Source organism: Oncorhynchus clarkii, chromosome 19 (genome assembly GCF_045791955.1).
Source record: "Oncorhynchus clarkii lewisi isolate Uvic-CL-2024 chromosome 19, UVic_Ocla_1.0, whole genome shotgun sequence".
Classification (NCBI taxonomy): Eukaryota; Metazoa; Chordata; class Actinopteri; order Salmoniformes; family Salmonidae; genus Oncorhynchus; species Oncorhynchus clarkii.
Genome location: NC_092165.1, coordinates 40189868 through 40207438, shown reverse-complemented (window position 1 = coordinate 40207438; position 17571 = coordinate 40189868). Strand labels below are relative to the sequence as shown.

General features: G+C 43.0%; 1 protein-coding gene and 1 long non-coding RNA gene across 2 annotated transcripts in view; both read right to left on the bottom strand.

Annotated features, from left to right (window-relative positions):
* LOC139375184 (protein unc-79 homolog) overlaps nt 1–10858 on the bottom strand; it is a 50658-nt gene extending 39800 nt beyond the window's left edge. Inside the window, exons 1-8 of the mRNA XM_071116740.1 lie at nt 10775–10858; nt 9200–9320; nt 5179–5492; nt 4342–4512; nt 3998–4093; nt 3787–3842; nt 3522–3651; nt 3328–3392 (exon numbers count right to left, since the gene is read on the bottom strand). Of these exons, the coding sequence (XP_070972841.1) occupies nt 3328–3392; nt 3522–3651; nt 3787–3842; nt 3998–4093; nt 4342–4512; nt 5179–5492; nt 9200–9320; nt 10775–10796 (975 nt within the window). The 5' untranslated portion in view covers nt 10797–10858. The remainder of the gene's footprint in view (nt 1–3327; nt 3393–3521; nt 3652–3786; nt 3843–3997; nt 4094–4341; nt 4513–5178; nt 5493–9199; nt 9321–10774) is intronic.
* A 1079-nt stretch (nt 10859–11937) lies between these two features.
* On the bottom strand, nt 11938–13594 carry LOC139374253 (uncharacterized). The gene is made up of 2 exons (XR_011627653.1): nt 13380–13594; nt 11938–12390 (listed from the first exon to the last, which is right to left on the bottom strand). It is a non-coding gene; the product is annotated as an uncharacterized lncRNA (long non-coding RNA).
* Nucleotides 13595–17571: the final 3977 nt, after the last annotated feature.

Sequence of the window (17571 nt, the reverse complement as noted above, 5' to 3'; positions counted from 1 at the left end):
GTGACAAACACAAACATATGTGCAACAGAGGGCTCTGGGCAGGATTGGTGCCAGCTCACCTGGGGTGACGCCCTGCCTGCTGCCTCGATTCCCAGAGGAACCAACCCGGCACCAACCGGCAGTGTGACCTCTGCGGCCACAGATGGTGCACGAGCGGGAACCCCCTCCGGTCTCCCTGCGCACCGCCCCTCCCAGCTCCATGGGTATCGGAGAGGGGGTGCAGGAGGATGGAACCACCAGACCCCGATCTGAACGTCCGCAAGTAGCCAGCAGGTTGTCCAGCCGGATGGACAGGTCCACCAGCTGGTCAAACGTGAGGGTGGTGTCTCTGCAGGCCAGCTCCCGACAGACGTCCTCGCACAGACTGCAACAGTAATGGTCAATCAGGGCCCTGTTGTTCCATCCCGCGCCGGCAGCCAGGGTCCTAAACTCCAGGGCGAACTCCTGGGTGCTCCTCGTCTCCTGCCTCAGATGGTAGAGGCGCTCACCCGCCACTCTACCCTCGGGCGGGTGTTCGAAGACTGCCCGGAAACGGCGGGTGAACTCCTCAAACTGGTCCAATGCCACATCTCCACACGGCGTTGGCCCACTCCAGGGCTCTCCCGGTGAGGCACGAGACGAGGGCGGACACCCTCTCACGGACCGATGGAGCCATGAGAGGGTGGCCAGATAGAGGTCTAATTGTAATAAGAACCCCTGGCAGTTTGCAGCCCTCCCGTCATACTCCTGGGGCAAGGAGAGACGGATCCCACTGGGTTCAGGCGGGAAAGGGGAGCTCAGGAGAGATCCCGGTTGTGCTGGTGGAGGCGCTGGAAGAACTCCCTGTCACTCCCAGCGGTCCATTGTCTGGACAACGCGATCCATGGCGGTGCCAAGAGGGTGAAGCATAACCGCATGCTCCTGGATGCGCTCCTCCACCTCAATGGCCGGGGCACCTTCTCCTGCTGACTCCATAGTTGAGGTCAGTGATTCTGTAATAGATGAGTGCTGGTGGCAGGGAAGTCAGGTGCAGGAGAGTGAACTTGGTATAAATGGAGCAGTTGAATAAAAAACTCCGGAAACAAACAAAAACAAAATAAAATAAGAGGGTGCAAAACCTGTTGCACACCAGAACATAACTAGCACCAATACATTCAGCAAACAATCACCGACAAGAACATGAGGGGAAACAGAGGGTTAAACACACAACATGTAATTGGAACAAGGTGTGATGGAAGACAAGACCAAACCAATGTAAAATTAAAAATGGATCAGTGATGGCTAGAAGGTCGGTGATGTCGACCGCCAAACACCGCCCGAACAAGGAGAGGGACCGACTTCGGCGGAAGTCGTGACAGTGTTAAACAAATCAATATATATTTTAGATTCTTCAAAGTAGCCTTGATGACAACTTTGCACACTCTTGGCATTCTCTCAATCATCTTCATGAGGTAGTCACTTGGAATACTTTTCCAACAGTCTTGAAGGAGTTCCCACATATGCTGAGCACTTGTTGGCTGCTTTTCCTTCACACTGCGCTCCAACTCATACCAAACCATTTCAAACCATTTGGGCTGAGGTTGGGTGATTGTGGAGGCCAGGTCATCTGATGCAGCACTCCATCAGTCTCTTTCTTGTTCAAATAGTCCTTACACAGCCTGGAGGTGTGTTTTGGGTCATTGTCCTGTTGAAAACAAATGATAGTGCCACTAAGTGCAAACCAGATGGGATGGTGTATCGCTGCAGAATGCTGTGGTAGCCATGCTGGTTAAGTGTGCATTGAATTCTAAATTAATCACTGACAGTGTCACCAGCAAAGCAACCCCACACCATCACACCTCCTCCTCCATGCTTCATGGTGGGAACCACACAGGTGGAGATCATCCGTTCACCTACTCTGCGTCTCACAAAGACACGGCGGTTGGGACCAAAAATCTAAAATTTGGACTCCACCGGTCCATTGCTCGTGTTTCTTGGCCCAAGCAAGTCTCTTATTATTATTGTCCTTTAGTAGTGGTTTCTTTGCAGCAATTCGACCATGAAGGTATCATCTGAACAGTTGATGTTGAGATGTGTCTGTTATTTGAACTCTGTGAAGCATTTATTTGGGCTGCAATCTGAGGTGCAGATTATTGCCGATTTCTAAGGCTGACAACTCTAATGAACTAATGATCTGCAGCAGAGGTAACTCTTGGTCTTCCTTTCCTGTGGCGGTCTTCATGAGAGCCAGTTTCATCATAGCTCTTGATGGTTTTTGCGACTGCTGTTGAAGAAACTTTCAAAGTTATAGAAATTTTCCGGATTGACTGACCTTCACGTCTTAAAGTACTGATGGACTGTCTTTTATTTTTGCTTATTTGAGCTGTTCTTGCCATAATATGGACTTGGTCTTTTACCAAATAGGGCTATCTTCTGTATACCACCCCTGCCCTGTCACAACACAAACGCATTAAGAAGGAAATGAACTTTTAACAAGGCACACCTGTTAATTGAAATGCATTCCAGGTGACTACCTCATGAAGCTGGTTGAGAGAATGCCAACAGTTTGCAAAGCTGTCATCAAGGCAAACGGTGGCTACTTTGAAGAATCTCAAATATAAAATATATTTTAATTTGTTTAACACTTTTTCGGTTACTACATGATTCCATATGTGTTATTTCATAGTTTTGATGTCCTCACTATTATTCTACAATGTAGAAAATAGTATAAATAAAGAAACACCCTGGAATGAGTAGGTGTGACCAAAATTGTGACTGGTAATATATATAATATATATATATATATATATATATATATAATGTCCCCTCTACCTGTCTCTGCTTGCCTTTAGTCTGTGGCTGGCTGCATGCATATGTCTCTGTTCTGTTATCTATGATCTGTACATGACCCTGTATTAGGCCACAGTGCTAATGGCCGAGATGCTCAGATGATGTTCTGTAATTTACTGCTCTCGTTTACAGGCGTACTATCCTCAGGGGCAGTATGGGGTCATGGCTTCCAATTAGGACCCCCCCCCCCCCCCCACACCCACACCCCCTCTGTGCTCCTGGGTAATTGAAATCTTGCCCCTGTCCCTGCCCCTGTTCCTTTCTCCGCTCTACTTGTCAGTTTTGAGCACAGTTGAGCAGAGACACGCAGAGCAGCGCAAACAGGCCTTGAGTTGCGTGGCCAGTGATATCATTACACGACAGAATGACAAAAGTCACTCAAGCATTCGCTGGTTGCTTTAATGTTGTGCTTCCAGCAGAAAACACCAAGACGCTTTTACACACCATGGCAATCTGGCACATACTTTGTGTATTCACTTTATGTCTGTGTACAGTGTACAGTAGTTAGTCAGATATTACCTTGACGGCAGGTTTATTGATGGCATTGTGACACTCAATGTGTTGGCAGTGGATGGGGTTCCAGGCTGTGGAAAATAGAATGGAGGGAAAAAAGGAGAGGGGAGAGATGCAGAGGTGGAAGGAGGATTAGACCTGCAATCTAAAGGTTTGTTGCACAGAAGACCAACCTGACAGGCAGACCATAAGCCCCTCACCAGTGTACTGCAGGCCTCTGTATTCACTAATGGCTCCTGGGGGCTTTAGGTTTGGCCAGTAATGAAAGAGCATCTGCACGGCTGGAGGCTTTACTTGGGATGGTCCGTAGGATATGACATACAGCAGGTCCTGCCACAACACAACACACGCCATAGTGAACTAAAATATAAGAACCTCTCAAAGCTATTCACTGACACTTTCCAGATCTATGAGAGAGACATCTAACCTATGTGAATATGGCACATGCATTTTGCAAACATATACCTTCCACACTTCCTGCTTGTGCTTCATAAGACACTCCAACAACTGACAGTGGTATACTGGAAACAAAAAGGCAGAGGCTAAAGTCAGGCAGGTGGCAGGTATAACATAGTGCACAGTACATTAATCAAAAGACAGGCTGTGCTACACTGGACATAGACACTGTGATGTACTGTATTGTACTGGTTTGGGATAACCTGAGTTCAAGGTTTACCTGGGTTGGAGGTGTACTGCATAGCAATCATTAGCATAGAGGAGGCAGAGAGATTGACATATGCTGGAACACCCCCTTCTCTTCTAGTGGAACCCACTAAAGAAGGACAGAAAAGACAAATGAAGAACCTTAAACCTCATGAAGAACTGCATACTGTGGGACACCAACCTGGCAGTTCATTTGATATGGTGATGCATACTGAAATGTCTGGTAAACATGTATGACTACTGATATTGAATGAGACTTATCCCACTTAATGACTTGTTAACTTCATGTTGAATTGAAAAGGGGTTCTTTTTCACATGCAAGTAGATGGATGTTAGATACAGAGTGGCTGTACTCACATACAGCCATGGGGAGGAAAGAGGTGCTCAGGTACTCAATGATGTCTTTGTGCAGGAATGGGGGGAATGTAGCTAAAGTAGAGATCATAGTGTAGGGTAAAGTGCTGAGAATATCATCACTGAGAAAGGGCAGGAGGCAAGTTGTTGTGTAAAATATGGACTGTCCCAGATCTGATGGGAGAAGGGAGAGCCAAGACGCACAGACACAGAGAGAGAGACAGTAATTCAATGAAATGTACATACGTTGCAAACATATGTAAGTAAATAAACATTTGGCATTACAACTTAAAGAAAATGGATAAATATACAATGTGTATAAATACAACAAAATCCTGAGAGAGTATTGTGAGACTCAGTTTAGATCAGTGCGGTTTCAGTAAAACCTATTATTACTGCACTGGTGTTTTCCCTCAGCAAAGGGTTGTGCTTTCTAGTCAAGGAGATGCGCTTTCATGCTTATTCCATATAAACAGATATATTCACAGACTTGCTATTTACAGATTACGATTACCTGGTGCAGTTAATATATACACAACATATGCCAGCCATAGCAATTTAACCTTTAAAATAGCTTTTTTCCATTTTCAATAAAAAAAAATAAAAAGAGATTGCAAACAGTTAATACATGTGTACAGTACTACAGTATGTCTACAAATAAGTTATCAACAAAGTTAGCTGACAGGATCCAGCATGTTCCCCATCACCCCATGCATCCCTTTAGGTCTTCTGTGGGACTCGTTTCCTGGAGCGAATGAGGCCAGAAAAGGCAGCTTCATGTGGTCAAAACGGGTCGTAGGGCGATGGACACGTACAGAGGTATGTCCTGGTATCACTCACCATGCTGACCGTGCTGCAGCAGGGGCACCAGGTCAAGCAGGGTCACGAGGGTCGCATAGAGCCCCTGATAGTCCAGAGAGGGGTACTCTGAGAGCTGAGCGTCCCGACTCTGCTGCCCCTGCCCCCCGCGGTCTGGAGGGGCATCACGCAGAACGCTGTAAAGGAGGGAGCGAGTAACTGTAGGGTTGATGGAACTGACTTGTGGTCTTAGAGATGGGGTGAGTGGGAATGGCACAGGAAAAAGACACATGGTCATGGGCACGGCCAAATTGGAAGCTTCCTGGTTCTCCTTCCTGCCTGTGCGGGACAGAATGCTGCTCCGGGGGTGGGGGGAGGAGGGAAGGGATAGGGGGGAACAAGGGAAAAAAAGAGACAACAAAGACACAAAGAAACAGCACATTACATTGAAATGGCACTACAGAGACAGCGTAAATAGAAAAAAACTAACCCAGATAGACCCCACATAGGATGCAGTGTCTGTAGTATTTCACTGAAGGCATTGGGAATTGTTCCCTGCTTTATCTGTTCAGTGTGACGTAGAATTACTTTCATTTTCTATTTCACTTTTTGTACATCTCTGTCTTCTGAAAACAAAAAAACATGAACAGAAATGTTTGCAAAAACTGCAATGATCACTGCATCTCATGCGTATCTGGCGACAAGGAGAAAAAAAATGCATGTTTTCCAGTGGCAACCCCATACTTCTCTGAAGGGGAAACTGCAAATGGTTTTCCCTCTGTGGCTGCCATATTCCAATCAGATCAATTCAGCAGCAATCATACCGAGAGGCCAATGGCCCATGATGTTTCTCAGGGACAATTATCCTGTTTTGTAGGGCTGTCGTCAAGGATGGGAATGACACCAAATCGGTTAGGGAAAATACGGAGGTGACACTTTTGAAACATGCTTCAGCTAGTAATAAACATGTGTGTGAGGTTAGATAAGAATTTCTGGGTCACAGCACATGTTTATTGCACCAGAGAAAAAATGTCCATATGCATTCATTATGATACTGTATCAGTATCATCAGGAGAAAGAATGAGATCCAACAGGCATATGGATTTAAGTCTCTAAAATAAATGTAAGAACTAATCTACAGTAGGGGAGAAACTATAATGACAAAGGAATAGGTTGTTTCAAACGGGATGACAGGTAGCATTATGTTTGTGAGCTAATGGGGGATGAACATTTGTGTTTGCTGTCCCCTGGGAAGGTGGATATCTCACAATTTACAGAGAGGAAAGAACTAGTTGGTTGGTTTGTGTGTGGGGATTCTAGGGGTGGGGAGGCGGGGGGACAAAGAGCCTTGCTCTTTTACTAAACACGATGTTAAAGAACTAAGCTGTTCTATCAGTAAAATGACTTGGAGGTACTTAGCATGAGAGCCCAGATGACAAATTCTGATGTTTTGTTTTTCATAGAGGTAGAGGTATAGCATTTCTACAGGGGCAGTGAGTAAGGGGATTTTAGTGTAGCAATACAGAATAGCCTACTATTATGACATTTTTCAAGATTAACATCATCATACTCTGACTATTCCCCTGAAAGTTATACTCCGTAAGAATTTGGCCTCAAGTTGGACGATTTTAAATACTGGAAACCAAAGTGTAAAAAACATTCTCTCAGTGAGTTGGAAGGGATAGTCAGTTTCCAACAATGGGGGAGATTAGCTTTATATCTTGCGGAGTATGACTTAATATCACTGCCCTCTTTGCAAATACTCAACTGCAGCATTGAATTGAACACACACACAGACGCACAGAGACACACAGACAAACAAACACACATACAATAATACACAGACACACATTATGCACACACAGTAAAAGACATCTTATATCCGATAAAACAACCTACACTGTCACTATCTTCTAAATGTTGTCGCTAACTGCGGCAATATCTAGTTTCTCTAAAGCTTGAGTGAGCCACTGACTATAAATTACATTGCTGTAAATAAGCATTAACTAGGGGATATAATACCGTAATAACCAGTGTTTCTTAGCTAGATGTGAGATATTTCATTTCATTTGAGTGTGACTTGTTCATGCCAGGCAAGGTTCAAGAGGAACTAGGAATGAAGGAAATCACATTATAATATGATACATGAAATTATCTTGATTCAGTATCAGACTGCATCTTGGTTCCTCACAGTCACTCAAATGATAATGGAATTTGGCATGGGGTCAGGGCGACTGTGAATCCATGGTTCACTGATGCAGAGAGCTAGACAGCTTGGCTGGTGGGTGTTACTTTCTAGATGACTGTCTGGGAGGAAAATGTGGCAACTACATTACTTGACTAATATATGACATGTTGCATAGCACCCCTTGGAGTAAGCCCCTTAAAATGAGCCCAGGTAGCCGCATCCCTTTACACTAATATCATAATAGTCTTACACTGATATCGCTCTATGCTGCAGAATTAATGAAATATTAATTTGGCGCTCCATCCTCTGTCTGCGCGGGACTCTTTTTTTTCCAGGAACCTGACATATGCAAGCCTCAGTGCTCCCTCTCTTTAGCTCACACTCTCTCTCTCTCCCTCTCTTCACCCCAGGCCAATGAAACACAGGTGTCTGACAGAATGTCTGAGAGTCTACTGAGCAGTGCAGAGTGGTTTCAATGTGGGAGGCATGGTTTGTTGTGTGATTTGGGAGGGAGGAGATTTGGCTCAAGGAAAACATGAGGCGAATGTTACAGTATCATACCAGTGTGATTCCCTTCACACCCCAGCGATACTGAGCCTCACAGACACAATTGTCATTAGAGTTAACATGCTGCCACAACATAGGCTCATACAATCACAGCCCTTGTCACGCTCCATCTGTGCCAAGGACCAATAGGATGCCAGGACTGTAACAATACACTAGCAAGCGCATCTAGCTGGATCATTCTCTCAGCAAAGTCAGAAAGATCCAAGATAGTTTACCAATATTGACTTGAACATTATCATTAAAAAATGCACTACTATGTCCACTGTGTGATGAAATGAAAATGATTGTCATAATCCCATAATTTTCATAAGTGAAACATCAAAGTTCTGTCTCCCTAATCCACATCCTTTTAGATAACTGTGCCTAATGATGATGATTTCTGTAGCCAATGATCAAAGCACAACTGATTCTCACAGAGAGCTCTGCTCAAACTCAACAAATAAATGTCACATACTGGTTGTGGCCATAATGGCTGCCCTGGCTTCTTGACCTGTTCTGGGGGGACGTGTTGTTCCCTCCACAGGCTCTCTGTCACTGCACACTGGGGACTGTCAGACCCAAGGAGCCAGAGGACCAGACCTCCCTTAGCCCCTCTGGGAGTGAGACTACAGGCCATCCTAGGAACATGTGCATCTACAAAGCTACTACTGAACCTACAGAGGGGTTAAAAATTGCTATTCCTTTTTGGTACTTTTTCTCCAATATAATACCAACCATACCAGGTACACTCTGCAAAATAACATAATTATTCACATTATTATTCATAACCGCCTACTTACAACATCAACACAATTCATATCCCCTTGAGGCACACCCACATTGGAAAGACTCGGTAATGGCAATCTTGGCAGATTTGATTTATTGGTTGGAACCCAACAAACCTTCTCTATTTTATTTAAAAAGAGCGTACTACAATATCAGACAGCCATGGGGCGATATGAGGGGATCGTGTTGTTGACTCTTGTTGTTGATATACTGTAGGATCATGGTCCTCATACAGCAACATGAAACATACGGTATCACAAAGGCAGAGGATGGAGCAACTCAATTCCCTCTCTAAAAAGGACCTGGGTGGTTATCAACTAGGATTCTTAAATGATGATACACTTGCACTGTTGGAAACCGTTTCCCATATTTACACTTACATGTATATCTTCTAATTTCAACTGACTTCCTACCAGCAATAATCCTGTCTTATTGCTGTGCATGTATTAGAATTAGGCTAAACCCCAGTCACCTCTCCTCTGAAACTAAACATCAAATACTGTTACTGTTACTTCACCTGTGGTTCCAGCGCAGGGTACTTACCTGAGCAGGGTTTGGGAAAAGTATTTCAGTGTGTTTGCAATGTCTGTTCCGGAGGGCACGGGGTATATATTGTGTTGCACACGGTTGTGATACTCTTGCAAGTATCGTATCTTAGAGGCAACTAAACAAGATAAAGAGCAGAGTAACAAACAAAAGAAGTCTGATGAAGCCTTTATCAAATCAAGGGAGGTGGGGGCAATAGGTTATGGTTGGTACAGTATAAGCCTGGTTATTGATAGTCTGCCCCAAGCATGGCAACTGGTCATTGTCCTTGTGGCATCCTGTCGGTCTCTCTTTAAGTGACCTTTGTGTTTGTCCAGCTCGGTCACAACCAGCCCTGGAGTGGGTTGTTTTGGTGCCATTTTGTGACTCACGCTGGTAGTGTTTAGTGCTCGCTGACCTGCAAATGACAAGTCCCAAAAATAACAATAACACCCACAGGCTTTGTGTTTGTGTGGGGCAGGGTGTGGGTGTATGTGTAATTAAATGACTGTGTATAGGCTATATACATGGGTGTAGGAGTGTGTTCATTTTCTGCAAATTTCATACCAAGGAAAACATGGTTGGCTACAACACAGTGGTTCTGTAAATAGAATCAGCAGGGCTCCCTTCAGACACACTTTGTAAAACCAGAAATGTACCTCGTCCACAGGCTCAATTGCTAGAGCCAACAGGGTGGAACATTTTAGCAGGGGCTAAAAACTCTCATTTTTTGCCTGCCAAAACCAAACATCAACTCTTGTTTTTAAGGGCTAAAACGTGTGATACTTGTGCAAGCTAATGTCTGACCAATTCAGTAATGTCAATGTAGCCTACAGAATGCAGGAGAAACAACACACATCTCTATAAGCTACCTAGTGGGTGTTTATACATGGTACCATAGAATAGCATATAGTACCTTCTAAGATGCCCCAAACATGGCCAAATAGATGTAAAATCGTTTAAGCAGGCTTTATTACAGATAAATGTATATATAGGAACTTTGTTTATTCCATGCATTATATGCCTATTTGAGAAATGTTGAGTTCTTTCAAGGTGTGTTGATTGACAACAACAACAAACCACAAATTGTTTATTACACTATGCATTTATTCACTCTCCTTTTCTAGAGTAAATAATCTGATAGTTTATCAAATAATGTAACTGCAGTCTGTTTATCCACCTGTTCAGAGGTAAATGATGAAGAAAAAACCCGTATTTATGTTATGAACGTAAAAGATATGATATGAACAAGCAAATCAACCACATTATTGATCAACAATGCCACCATATTGTTCAGTGGAAAACGTATCAAATCGACCGTGATACCAATACAGCGTGTCAATCAAAAATGAATGCTTAACATCGGTTAGAATGTTATGTTCATATATTTTTGGTGACAACCGTCAGAACATAGAGCATCCCCTAGACACCAGCCCCTCGAGCCATCCTCTGCGACGCGAGAACGTGTTGCAACCTGCCTTAGCAACCGCGGTTTCATCACCAAGGACAGCTCCTCTCATTCGCTTTCTTACTAGAAAATTACACGAAAAAATGGGAGGATATAATAGGAATATTTTAAATAATAGTACTTACATTGCTCTGCTTTCGTAGACATTGTGGAAATAATTCACGAATCATAAAACAAACACTGTCAAATGTCAAATGTTTTTTTCTCCCCTACGGTGTTGTTCCCCCTTAGTCTTAAGAAAAGTGAATAAACACCCTCGCGCACAGGCTCGCTTTGGTTGTACCACTGCTGCCATGAAAGAAGGTTAACAGCAATTGAAATATCTTGCATTGGACATGTAAGTAATTCAAATGCATGTGGTGTGTTTCGTGGATATGTTATATATATTTCATTTTATATGTATATGTCAATGTGCTGATAGAAAAAGGAGGACCCAAATCAGAACATACTTTTCCAAATGGACTGCTCCGACTATGACAAAGTGTCATTCAAGAAAGTGATTTTTAACACCCGCCTCAACATGAGACTGTTAATGCTCATTTCGCAATTCTGCATCAACTGAGAATCAAAGTGAGAAGTTCGAACGTGGTGGCATACTTACTCCTCTTAGGCTATATATCACTATTTTATATAGGCTAATTTATAGTCAAGCAACAGATGGTTATCAGAGATTTTGTAACTGTAACTTATAAAGCATCAGGTGTCGCATTTTTAAACAATGTATTGTGACAGTATGCACAGTATGAAAATATACTATCAAACTACTGTACTTCTTTGTGGTAAACATAGGCCATTTGATCCACATTAGTTAGGGGTGAGAGAGAATTGCTCCTATAGTTTCTTGCTTTCATAGCTGGGGGGTTATGGCAACTGACTATTTACATCATGAATGGTTTTCTTTTCTTTACAGAAAGTAATTGTAATTCTTCCAAGTTCACCCCAGTTAAAATAAGATGAACAAGATTTTCCAAAGATAAACAAGATTTTCAGTTCTGAGCCTAAGAGAATGGACACTATGAGCTTAACTAGCCTTCTCAACGGATCTCGGTGTGTGCCAAGAACCCAGACTAAAGTATTCCCATTTCCAGCTGATAAAGTAACAACATCCTGTCTCTGGAGCCTGGGCTGACGCACTGGTTCCTGGTACTTCTTGTCCACTAGAAGAAAATCACGGATTCAACGGAAGTCACATATAGATTGGAATTCTGAAGCCGAAAACATAGTTGGCCATGGGCCAGCCTGCTGAAACAATATTTAATGTCTGCAATAAAGACAAACAACAATGCAACAGTGTGCCAACTTTGTCTTTATTGATCTGAGTCTGATAGGATGGCACATACTGCAGATGTATGAGTACAAATAGAAGCAGTGCTAATTTAAGGGACGAATCCATAATGCTTTTACAGTGCCATCAACTGAAATACTACATGTCATGATCCCACCTCTTTAGAAACAAAATAAATTGAAAATATGAAACATTATACCATTCACCTGGTAAATTATTGTGGTTTCATTCATCTGTTTATATATTTATTAATCTAATACATTATTAAGACAAGATACATTTAGGCAATGTTTTTATCTTTCTCTGATGCTTCCCTGATGTCATACTATGCATGGTGGTGTAGCCCAGTCAGGGTTCTGGAGGGGGTCTTTGGCGGTAAACTGGTATACGGTGCATGATCCATCCAGCTGGAGCCAGGAGAGCGAATGCAAACACTGACATTGTGAAGAGAGATTGCTGTGAGGGAAACAAAGAGACCACATACACATTTAGAATATAAAACAATCAAAAGGCCAACAGGCAACAGCTGAATGTAACTCCTTGGTCATGTAATAACACTGTAATTACCTGGGTCAGGTTTTTATGCATTTGTGTAAAACCCATCGCCCCCCCCCCCCCCCCCCCCCCCTCCCACTCTCTCTCTCATAAACACCAACTTTCTGTCTCTCCCTGTTTATCAAGCCCTCTCTCTCCTTCGTGCTGTAGGCTTACAGCTGGGCCGACCAATTGACCTGCCCCCCAGAGGGTCATGATCCTTTGCTGTGATTATATTACATCATGGTCTCCCTCTCACAGTCTCCATCCCCCTGCCTCCACAACATCCTCCCCTGGCACTGTTGGGCTTCATAGCTACACCCATAAATGATCAGTTAAAAACCCTGAGGAAAGTTGAGCGGACGGCTGCACCAACACTAGGTTCTGTCTCACAACTCTGTCATCAGATCTCTTTTCCGAGGGGAAAGCTTGGCACTACTAACTTAAATAAATACAAATACATTTATTAATAAACCATCTTTCTCTTTTAGCTGGAAAACCCCCATTCGCTTGAATTCACTACATTAGAGAATGTAAAGTAACGTGTTAAAGATATGGCTGCCTCAGACTGTAACTTTGTTGGAGTGTTGTAGTTTCTTGTCTGATGCTTGTGTAATTTTAGGAGTTCAGTGGGCCGCAATTCGTCAGAAATAGTTTTTTTTTAGTTCAATTCCTATGAGCTTTGCATGGACCAGCTTGACCATTCAATTCTGACATTGAATGGTAATATAAGATAACATATACTTTCAAACATTTGCAGGCAACAAAATAAAGAATGCAAAAATGATAACGAAATTGGTAATATGGACAAAACGAAACAATTACCAAATAGGACACTTCCAAAACAATATTTTTCTGGTTGCAAGAAATAAGTTAATAAGGACAGAGAGATGAGGAGTGTTGGTTCCTACCCCAGGCCCAATCTTGTCCTTGGGTGGCTTGCTGTAGATATTTGATATGTGGTCCTGCAGAACCGCCTTTGTCCGTACAAGGAACCCTGTGGGTCCCCTAAAAAGAGCAAACATCACTCTACTTAATCCTGTGGCTAACGTCAGGTTCACAGCTTCTGAACAGCAGGCCCTATCTCAGTAACACTGGAAAACTTCCCAGCAGCACATCCTCTGAGATAGAGACACTGGGCTTTCATCAAGCCTTCCCATCATTATCATCCAAAGGGAGGAGTCACTACAACAGGGCCCAGACTCCAAAACACACCATTGTCAAAAAACTTAGTATACATGCAATCATAGAGGCTGGCCAAATGTATTGAGGACTGGTATGATTGGGCTTTATATGATTGGGTTTAATTGCAATCAAATGATATAGAAAAATGATATGGAAATGTTTCAACACAAAATGAATCCTACTTGCGTGACACCTTGAGAAAATAAAACCAGTGACACTGACTGTAGCCCACTATGACAAAGGTTTATTCACAGATGATGAATTCTACGTTAATATTTATCTGGTGTAGAATCAGCCATATCACATTTGTAATGTATAATCAGATTACATGGGAGGCAATAAGGTGTCACGATCGTTATAATGATTGGACCAAGGCGCAGCGTTCGTAGAATTCCACATGTTTAATAATTAATAAACTCACCAAACAAAACAGAAGAAAAACAAAACGTGACGTTCTGGGCTGCTCACAGGCAGCTACACAAAAACAAGATCCCACAAAACACAAAGGAGAAATGGCTGTCTAAATATGATCCCCAATCAGAGACAACGATAAACAGCTGCCTCTGATTGGGAACCATACCAGGCCAACATAGAAATATAAATCACCTAGATGACCCACCCTAGTCACACCCCGACCTAACCAACATAGAGAATGAAAAGCTTTCTATGGTCAGGGCGTGACATAAGGTCAGCACCAAACATTCAAATAACCAACCACACAACAAAAGTAACAGCAAACGATGTTGTGTCATAAGTCACTAGGAAGCAGGGGGTTATGGGTATTGCTGAACCAGATTATCTGAGACTCAGAAAGAGTAAATATGGTTACTGTCTGGTTACTGTGAACATACTTATCTCAAGGTCTAGTGTGATGCACTCCAGTTAGAGAGCTCTATTCTCAGGGCGTATGCTACAGTTTGTGAGGTCCAACTGAAAGACGTGACATCCATGACAACAGATTTGACCAGAGTGGATTACTCTCAATGCACATTAATATTGTCATTCAGGAAATGTTTATAGGATGCTAGTGTAAATAGAAAAGTGCAAAAGAGAAATAGGCCTACAAGATTTAGGAACTTATGACCTATACCAACCACATGAGAATCATTGTAAATATGTCATATTTGAATAATCACATAGGCTACTATGATAACAAGTGAATTAAAGTAATCAGGGGAAAAAATCATATTTACAAAAGAAATTCCACCACAATCTATGCCAATGGTTTGAATGCATTTTATATAACATATCGCCCTCCGTTGGAGGACATTGGTACTTCAATGATGACTGGACGCCACACCAAAGACCACAGCCTAGCCCAGGGTTTCCCAAAGTCAAGCCTGGGGGCCCCCTGGATGCACAGTTTGGTTTTTGCCCTAGCACTACACTACTGATTCAAATAACCAACTCATCAACCAGCTTTGGTTATTTGAATCAGGGGTATAATGCAAGGGCAATAACCGAAACATGCACCCAGAGTGGCCCCAGGATTGACTTTGGGAAACTCTGGCCTAACCGACAGTGCAATCAACTATCAATCTAGCCTACTTCTTTTGTAGCCTAATAATACACATAAGACCAAACACACCAGAAAATAGCCTAATTGATTAGGTATATAGCCTATTATTTTTATTGATTATAGGCTTGATTGAGTATAGATCACTTTTTAAACTATCTTCATTCCACAGCTGCATGTCGGTAAATCATCTAGGTGGGTTGGTTGTTTAGCAACAAAACTGACGATCTATGGAGCAAAACAGATTGGGTTGGCTTAGAAATCAAATAAAAATGTGCATGTATAGATGTCATCATAAGATGCATTTGCTCCATTGTTTACATTTTTGTGACGCACTCTTTGATGGTAGCCTTTGCACATCTTACAGACTTTAAAATATTAATAAACTGCACTTTTGCTGCTTTTTTACTGTAACACCAGTGTAACAGTAGTGTATACACACCCTTATGTTAGGGAAAATGTGTTTCCATAGCTAGGGCTGACAGTGAGGACTTGTGAAGAGCAGAATCAACAACCTATGCTTTTTTGAGAAGGTGTTAAAGTTCACAGTTAGTAAGTGTTATGTAAATGAAGGTCGAAAACTAAAGTTTTTTTTAACCTTTATTTAACTAGGCATGTCAGTTAAGAACAAATCCATACCAATGACGGCCTACCCCACACAAACCCGGGCCAATTGTGCACCGCGTTATGGTACTCTCAATCACAGTCAGATGGGATTCCACCTGGATTCGAACCAGGGACTATAGTGATGCCTCCTGCACTGAGATGCAGGTTTTTTTTCACCTTTATTTAACCAGGTAGGCCAGTTGAGGACAAGTTCTCATTTACAACTGCGACCTGGTCAAGATAAAGCAAAGCAGTGCGGCACAAACAACAACAAAGAGTTACACATGGAATAAACAAACGTACAGTCAATAACACAATAGAAAAAGTCTATATACAGTGTGCGCAAATGGTGTGAGGAGGTAAGGCAATAAATAGCCCATTGTAGAAATAATTACAATTTAGCAAATTAACACTGGAGTGATAGATGTGCAGATGATGAAAGACTGGTGTGCAAAAGAGCAAAAAAGTAAATAAAAACAATATGGGGTAGGTAGATTGGATGGGCTATTTACAGACGGGCTATGTACAGCTGCAGTGATCTGTAAGCTGCTCAGATAGCTGATGCTTAAAGTTAATGAGGGAGATATAAGTCTCCAACTTCAGCGATTTTTGCAATTCGTTCCAGTCATTGGCAGCAGAGAACTGGAAGGAAAGGCGGCAAAAGGAGGTGTTGGCTTTGGGGATGACCAGTGAGATATACCTGCTGGAGCGCATGCTACGGGTAGGTGTTGTTATGGTGACCAGTGAGCTGAGATAAGGCAGAGCTTTACCTAGCAAAGACTTATAGATGACCTGGAGCCAGTGGGTCTGGCGACGAATATGAAGCGAGGGCCAGCCGACGAGAGCATACAGGTCGCAGTGGTGGGTGGTATATGGGGCTTTGGTGACAAAACGGATGGCACTGTGATAGGCTGCATCCAGTTTGCTGCTGAGTAGTGTTGGAGGCTATTGTGTAAATTACATCGCCGAAGTCGAGGATCGGTAGGATAGTCAGTTTTACGAGGGTATGCTTGGCAGCGTGTGTGAAATAGGAAGCCGATTCTAGATTTAATTTTGGATTGGAGATGTTTAATATGAGTCTGGAAGGAGAATTTACAGTCTAGCCAGACACCGAGGTATTTGTAGTTGTCCACATATTCTAAGTCAGAACCGTCCAGAGAAGTGATGCTAGTCGGGCGGGCGGGTGCGGGCAGCGATCGGTTGAAAAGCATGCATTTAATTTTACTATCGTTTAAGAGCAGTTGGAGGCCACGGAAGGAGAGTTGTATGGCATTGAAGCTCGTTTGGAGGTTTGTTAACACAGTGTCCAAAGAAGGGCCAGATGTATACAGAAGGGTGTCGTCTGCGTGGAGGTGGATCAGGGAATCAACCGCAGCTAGAGCGACATCGTTGATATATACAGAGAAAAGAGTCTGCCCGAGAATTGAACCCTGTGGCACCCCCATAGAGACTGCCGGAAGTCCGGAAAACAGGTCCTCCGATTTGACACACTGAACTCTATCTGAAAAGTATTTGGTGAACCATGCGAGGCAGTCATTTGAGAAACCAAGGCTGTTGAGTCTGCCGATAAGAATACAGTGATTGACAGAGTCGAAAGCCTTAGCCAGGTCGATGAAGACAGCTGCACAGTACTGTCTTTTATCGATAGCAGTTATGATATCGTTTAGTACCTTGAGCGTGGCTGAGGTGTACCAGTGACCAGCTCGGAAACCGGATTGCACAGCGGGGAAGATACGGTGGGATTCGAAATGGTCAGTGATCTGTTTGTTAACTTGGCTTTTCGAAGCAGACAGCTG